The sequence below is a fragment of the Pollicipes pollicipes genome, unplaced genomic scaffold (assembly GCF_011947565.3).
Source record: "Pollicipes pollicipes isolate AB1234 unplaced genomic scaffold, Ppol_2.1 Scaffold_4295;HRSCAF=5057_pilon_pilon_pilon, whole genome shotgun sequence".
Lineage (NCBI taxonomy): Eukaryota > Metazoa > Arthropoda > Thecostraca > Pollicipedomorpha > Pollicipedidae > Pollicipes > Pollicipes pollicipes.
In genome coordinates, this window is record NW_023596461.1 from 11,404,471 (window position 1) to 11,411,536 (window position 7,066).

The 7,066-nt window shown below is 46.0% G+C and overlaps 1 protein-coding gene across 1 annotated transcript; it reads left to right on the forward strand.

Annotated features, from left to right (window-relative positions):
• Positions 1-531: 531 nt before the first annotated feature.
• LOC119096906 (ATPase inhibitor mai-2, mitochondrial-like) lies at positions 532-4,124 on the forward strand. Its single transcript, XM_037219910.1, has 3 exons — positions 532-700; positions 2,069-2,210; positions 3,869-4,124. The coding sequence occupies exons 1-3, from the start codon at positions 645-647 to the stop codon at positions 4,010-4,012; spliced, it is 342 nt and encodes a 113-aa protein (XP_037075805.1). The 5' UTR covers positions 532-644; the 3' UTR covers positions 4,013-4,124.
• Positions 4,125-7,066: the final 2,942 nt, after the last annotated feature.

Below are 7,066 nucleotides of genomic sequence, written 5' to 3' on the forward strand. Positions count from 1 at the left end.
CGTGATGATCAACATGTCCCTACGTTTTTTTATTTTAATTCAGCCACAAGTATTGGAACAGGAGGTCAAGCCAACACTGGAGGCGGGGCAACTCAACATAAGAGGCAGGTCCCTCGAAAAGAATTACACCAGTGCCCATGCTTTGCGTGGTACTAGATGCAAGTAGCACGCAGCTTTGCAAGATTGCATCAGACTGCACCATCTACCGGATTTTCCGCGCAACTATAGAAGGGTTCCTTAGTGCGCTGAGATTGTCGTAGCTGGGTCATAATGGGAACACTTTTTTGGTCCCATTTGGCAGGAAAAAAGCGGTGCGTAAACCTAGTGGTTATGCATTATTGCACGACACATTTTTTTGTATTAAATATAAATATAACTATACCAAAACTTTAATTCTAGAAAAAAAATTGCTAAATTCAATTAAAGATTTTATGAAATTTAACAACTTTTACTTCTGATCATAAAAGCTACTTAAGGAACCGTTGGATATTACTCCTTACCTAAAGCCGTCTCAAGTTATCACGTACCCTGTCTTTGCTCAATATACGTCGTTGAGACCTGGAGTGGCACCGTAGCGTTATAGGTACAAGGAAGGCAGATACGCGCTGCGTAAATACCCAAATTTGGAGTCTTTTATACGTGTGATGGCTTCCCTACCACGCGTATCTGCGCTCATGAGAGCAAGCGCACCGCTCGTCAGGTGGGTTGGACGACAGCTGCCAGCGATGTGTGAGAGAATGGCTGATGTAATAAGAAGATCGACTTGGACGAAGATCAACCTAATATGATATATGCTTTTTGCCGAGGGTCGAAGTCGATGGCTCATAATTATGGAAACACATGAAAAAGTGAGGGATGGAGGGGGATGGACACAATATGTCATGCTGTTGGACAGGACAGATGTTATTGGACACTATGTTTTCCATTTAATGACATCTGCTAAAAATTAAGTTGTTGTGTCCTGTTAACATTGTAATTGTTTGATCACTGCCACCCAAGAACATGTTTTCTTGGCTTAAATATTAATGATCGTTGATCTGGATGGCCTGTTTTGAGTGATCAAGTCAAATAGCACCTCAGCCTACAAAAAAAAATTAATTGAGCTACACATCCACATGACATTAATGTGCTTAACTTGGCTCACTCAGACACAAGACTCAGGTTGGGCCAAAATGTGATGAGTTTCTTCTTTTTTTGGAAAAATGTTTTGAGTAATTCTGTTGAGAATGGCATGCATTATGCACTGTAACTGTAACTGTATGCAACTGTAATTGGTGGAGGTCCTGTGATAAAATGTGCACAGAGATCCATTGTTCTCCTTATCATGTGGGCTGGGTGACTGCAAGTTGAGATGTTTCAGGGAATTCTGGCATTACCAGAACTCCAGTCATGAAAGAAATTCAATATTTTAATGATTAATGCATTTTGAATAAGTCATTTTTCAAAAGCTTTATTGTAATACCCTTGGAATGCAGGAGACTTAACATCTGTGCAATTCAATCAAAGATATGAATATTTTGGCCCAGTCAGGTAGTCAGATATTCTGGTTGTCTATCCTATGGTTCTGTTGGTTAAAGCACCTGCCTTCTGAGTCACCCACCCTGGGCAGAGTGAGTTCAAGTCCTGTCAGGTGCTTACTATTTGTCCTTGACTGGTTTGGCATGTGGTTGGTGGCAGTGACTGCAGTAAAGGTCAGATTTTATCAAAGGGCAGGTTGGGCTGTGCTGAGTGTTGCACCACATTAAGGTTGTGTTTTCACCACTTTTTTCTCATAAAAACTGCCTGTTTTTTTTCCAATTGTATCATGAAATTTTTACACAGCAATGTTGTGACTTTTATGTTTTGAATTTGGTGATAACCAATCATGACCATTTTGTCTACAATCCCAAGTAACTCTGTTTGATTTATGCTTGTCTGTTGGTGGTGTTTGACATATTGTTTTAGTCAGTTGAGTGTGTTGGCAAAGCCAGATGGCCTTGCATGCTTTCCTCAAATGCATGACCAATGCTGATCATCCATACTGACTGATTTCACACTTGTTTACTGAACACAGACTGTTACATTGCAGGCAAGTGCGCATGTCCTCCTCGGGTGGTGAGCCAGGCTCTGGTGCTGGCCAGGGTGGTGGCACTGGTGGCTCCATTCGGGATGCTGGTGGTGCTTTTGGCAAGATGGAGTTTGCTCACGAGGAGCAGTATTTCCGGAAAATGGATAAGTGGTTTTAAGGCCATGAATGTCAAAATACAGCTTCAGCAAAGCTATCTATGGCAATGGGATGACCTTAAATCTTATGCATCTGAAACTTTAATGGCTGTTTTTTTGCACATTCAGCAAAATTTAAAGTGCATAAAAGAGTAATAGTTTGAAACATTTCTTGTGGTCAGTATGTATGAGACACACCTGCTTTGTTCATTTTCTCAACAGATATCTGAAAACCATATGACACAAATGGAGAAGGAGCAATGGATGTCCCCCAGTTTTGACAAAATGGGAATTTTTCAGGATACTTTGAGTGTGTGCTTCGATTGTCTCCCCTATGGAGGTATTATTGAATCATGTGCCACAGTACAGTATCCAAAGATCTGCCATTGGCAAGCTGTTCAATGGGTGGTTTGCTGACTGGTGAGGGTGCACTGTGTAATGGAACAGGATCCTGAGTGCTTTAATATAACCTGCTTATGGGAATGCCTAGAAATGCCCTTTTTCCCCTGCACGATTTCACACATGGAAAACAAAAACAACAGGTTGGCAGGGCTTTTTCTAAAATTTATTCTGATGGTTTGTATGGGTGACTTCAAATTCAGAGTACCTGCTAAGCATAGATTGTTGCGTGTACCCCGAACCCACCACCCAAGCGTACCGTCCAGTTCAAACAGCTAATTTTGCCTCCGCCCTTTTGCCAGATAGGAATGCGGAGGGTTTTACATGCCTCACAATGCTGTGACAACGGCCGCCTCGCCTCTGGGTTGAACCTCGTCGGCCAGTTGCCAGCTGGGCCTTGCCATTTCATCAGTCTGGTCAAACAATGCACCCAGTTTGGGACTCGTACCCAGTGCCGCTGGATTACGAGTCCAGCATTTTTCCCCAAGGACCACGGAGGCGGCTGAAAAGCTTTGTCATCAAAGTGGGAAATTACTGACAAATTGGGACCAATTTAGCACAGTTTGCAACCCTGTCTTTTTCAGAGCTAAAACCCTCGATTTCTGACATTGATGTCCGGGAACATGTGCAGACTCTTTCATGCAGACTATTTTAAGGTACGTCTGATGCATCAGGCCATGGGAACATTACCCGAATCCTTCTGCTGTGTGTCATCTGTGATGTTGGAACACATAAATGTGTCAAAATATTTGTGTGTGATAAATGCTACAAAAGCTTGAAGCATTCTGTTAAGACAAGAATAAAATGGGATCCCGCGAATGCAACGAACGTTGTACTATGGCTTTGAGTTCTTCCCTATGGTGTTTTACCACAGTGGCTGTTGTTGAGTCCACACTTAAGCATTAGGCATGAGAGTATCACATGATCCATGTTATGCACTGGTTCAAACCTCAAAGCTCGTGGGTTTAGACCAGTCTTAGGAAATCTATCGTAACAAGCCAGAGTATTTGATGTGCATGATGCTTGCCTCAGTTTCTTCATATTTGGCACGTTCCCTTAAAACACTTGGTGTGCCCTACATTAGCATGAGAAACGCGGCGGCTGTAAGGTTGTTAGAAGCCCTCGTCATGGGAGTTGTGCGTATGACCTGGAAATGTCCTGTCTTGAACTGACGGGTGACTTGCCAGTGCAAGGTTGTTTGCGTCTGTGAGCTGTCAGTGGCAGCGAGTGACTGCGTAAACTGGTTCCATTCGTTCCTGTCCAACAGCAAGAGGAGCAGCTGCGCAAACTGAAAAAGCACCTGCACGAGGAGGTGTCTCACCACGAGGCGGAGATCGCACGCCACCAGGAGGCCATCGACCGGCACCGGAACCGGATCAGCAGCCTGGAGAAGCAGAAGGAGCAGAAGTGATCGGCCGGGGCCCGGTCTGGCCGCGGCCCTGCCGCGTAGTGGGTCCCCGAGCAGGGTGTGTAACGAGTCGGGAATATCGCAGCATATGTGTTAATAAAGGTACGTAATTTTAGATGTGTTGGTATGCGCTGACGCGCCCCCATTAAGGTGATCGTGCCCCAGGGAAGAAACACGCCTCGTCAGACGTTCGTTCGTTCGTGAAATGGATCACGTTGTAAGATTTCATGTCTCAACGAACATAGTGATTTTGTCAATGAAAACCGCCGGTTACAACATCGGACACGAAGCGCTGCCGACGAATAACGCTGAGCGTGTTCAGAGACTGGCTGGAGTTTGACACCAGGAAACCTCCCGGTCCTCTGTGAGTCCCAAACTGATTCCCAGAAGGTCTAAACTTCTACGTTTGGAGACCATCCCATCGGAACACAAGGTGCCGGATCACAAGGAACACAACTAGCAGTGAGCACGAGGCTGCTGGCGACGTCTCGTCTGGCAACAGGGTCATTCCATACCGCCTCAACCAGCAAACGGCACTTCTGACACACGGCTACCTGAGATTTCTGCGAAAAAGCATTTATCACAGACCCAAATTCACAAATGCGATAGACTTACACATGTTTACATTTGATGCAGCATTACACTAGAGCATCAGAAATCCTTATATGAATGTAGCGTCAAAGGTTTCCAAATCAGTTTGGACTTTCAGTTTAAAACCACCATGATTTCGGGATTCTACTTGCTTTTTACTTTAGAGCCAGTAGCGTGGTTAGTCGGTATTTCCAGGTGGACTCGTCCAGCGAGTGTGGAATCGGTCCACCCACACGCGGCGGTCGGCTGCGGCTCCACCTGGAGCGCGGTCCGAGGCATCGCGCGGGCAGAACGGAGGAGCCATCGCTGATATGCGGCGGAGATGCGATGAGTCACGCCTGGGTTCCCTATTCACATTAGTCACGCACAAAGGGTGGCCATTCGAGTCGGGTGCGCGTGAGGGAGATCATGGAGCGTTACTTGCTGGATACTCCGTTCTAACCACCACGCACAGCACTGGGCTGTCTGGGAAACTCGGCCAAGAAGCTTCAGAGGATTGGTCAAAATGAGGCGCTCCTTCAGTGCCACGGTGTTGCCATCACAGAAAATTAACCCCAAAACGTGCGGTACTACGAGTTAGGGACCATTCACGTCGTTCTGGACCAAATATCAGTCATTCATGAAGTGTGAAAGGGCGATACGCCCGCATCACGAACAAAGCTATTGGTGCAATAAAAGAAAGTTAGGGGCATGACCACAATTGCAAAGACGCTCGCCAATCCGTTCAAAAATAGCACCAACAAAGGAAGAAATCGCATGACGAGGCCCGGCTGCACTCATCCAGAAAACCATCTAAACGGCCCCCTGAAAGCTGTGGAAGGTCTATGCTCATTCACAGGAAATGAGCTACCTGAGGATTGTTCTCGGTCCGGACAGTTCGAAATGATACTTTGAAATGATACGAAATGATACTTGCGACCAGCGTCGTAACGGAAAATGCAAGTGCAAATAAAAGCATGCTAGCGCGGAAGAATATCCAAGAATTTCGCGATAAAGCGTCAAAACACGCACATATGCTCGCAACAAACATTTGCACGTATGAACTAACAACACCTTGGGCGCGCAGAAGTACCACAAGTAGGTCACGCTGTTCGCTACAGCAGCAACTCGGACACGGCCAGTCTGGCGACGGCTCTGGAGTCATAGTCATAAAATCGTTCCATGACTCGACCAAACGGTGACGTATTGATACTTTTTACTAACATTAAATATTTGTTCTCAGACTGTATTCTGCGCAAAAAAACGTACTAAGGGCCATATGAGCTTTTCTATAGCTGACGATCGCATCAAAACTTCATTGTGGACTAGTTCGTCCCTTTAAGCTTCCCAGTTGGTCCGTATGCGTGCCCTCACACATCCATCCTCAAGCACCCGCGCTGGTACGTCGCGTCTTTGAAAAAGCAACAGCATCGCACTTCGCTGCATATCTGTGATGCAGTTTTAGAATTTGTATTACAAATTAATTTGCTGCGTTTCACAAAGCAGTGAAACCCCCACGGCCCCCTTCTCAAGGAAGCAGGAATGCTCTAAAAGCGGGTTGGGTAAGGCTTCTTGCCAGTAAAACCTTTCTTGCATCAACGCTTACTTATGTTTAGACTACACAGTACAAAAGGTGAGCAACGATCTGCCTCTTCCTGTGCCTGCATTTATCCCTGATTGTCACCATAGCTCATTTATTTTTATTTTGTTTTATTTTATGTTCTTGATTCACGTTCGAATTTGCGAAAACAGCAGTCAGCTCGGCAGGATTGTATTTCCACCTGTACTGCAGAAGCGGTCGACTAGCATCGTTAGATGGGTCCAAAGCCCGAATGTCCGCGGAACGGTCCTCACAAAGTCACGTTGACGTCGGCCCCAAGCTTAGCAATGCCTGACTGGAGCAAGAAACAAGAACATGATAGGTAATGCGACGTAGTACACAAGATACCTCACGACAGTTCAACAAAGCGTGCTACTGAAATACCCGCAGAAATGAGGTCTAGCTGAAACGCAATAAGTTCGGTAAAGCACCATGTTTGCTGAAGCGTGAGTTGATCGCGGTTGGCGCAACTGCTAGCGCTCCACAGAAAAAAATCAATTGAACACAATTGCAGGCGCTTAATGGGTGATCGATAGAGCTGAAATGATTCATGAGCATGACTGGCACAAATTTATTTATATCCGACCAAGCGAAACTCGATCAGATGGGAGAATCGAGTCGATCGACTAGTCGGATGGGGTGGAAGACCCACGGCCTCACAACATAACACAAAACAGTTGCTCTTTCAGACTCTGAGAGCATTTGCAATCCGCTCACCGGGATCACCCGCATTTCAATAAGAACATCAGATCAACAGCCAGGGCCTGGGTGACCAGGCCCGTCTCCTGGTAAGCCGAGGACCAAAGTCAGGTACATCCTGCACCGACCATCGCTCGACACGCACTGAGGCAGCCACACAGCCACCAGCTGCGGGCACCGAGAACAAC

Excerpts from the sequence above, each read along its gene's own strand:
- LOC119096906 (XM_037219910.1), top strand. The coding sequence starts at position 645 with ATGGCTTCCCTACCACGCGTATCTGCGCTCATGAGAGCAAGCGCACCG. Across the intron at positions 701-2,068 it reads GCAAGCGCACCGCTCGTCAG|GCAAGTGCGCATGTCCTCCT; the intron begins GTGGGTTGGACG and ends GTTACATTGCAG. Across the intron at positions 2,211-3,868 it reads AGCAGTATTTCCGGAAAATG|CAAGAGGAGCAGCTGCGCAA; the intron begins GATAAGTGGTTT and ends CCTGTCCAACAG.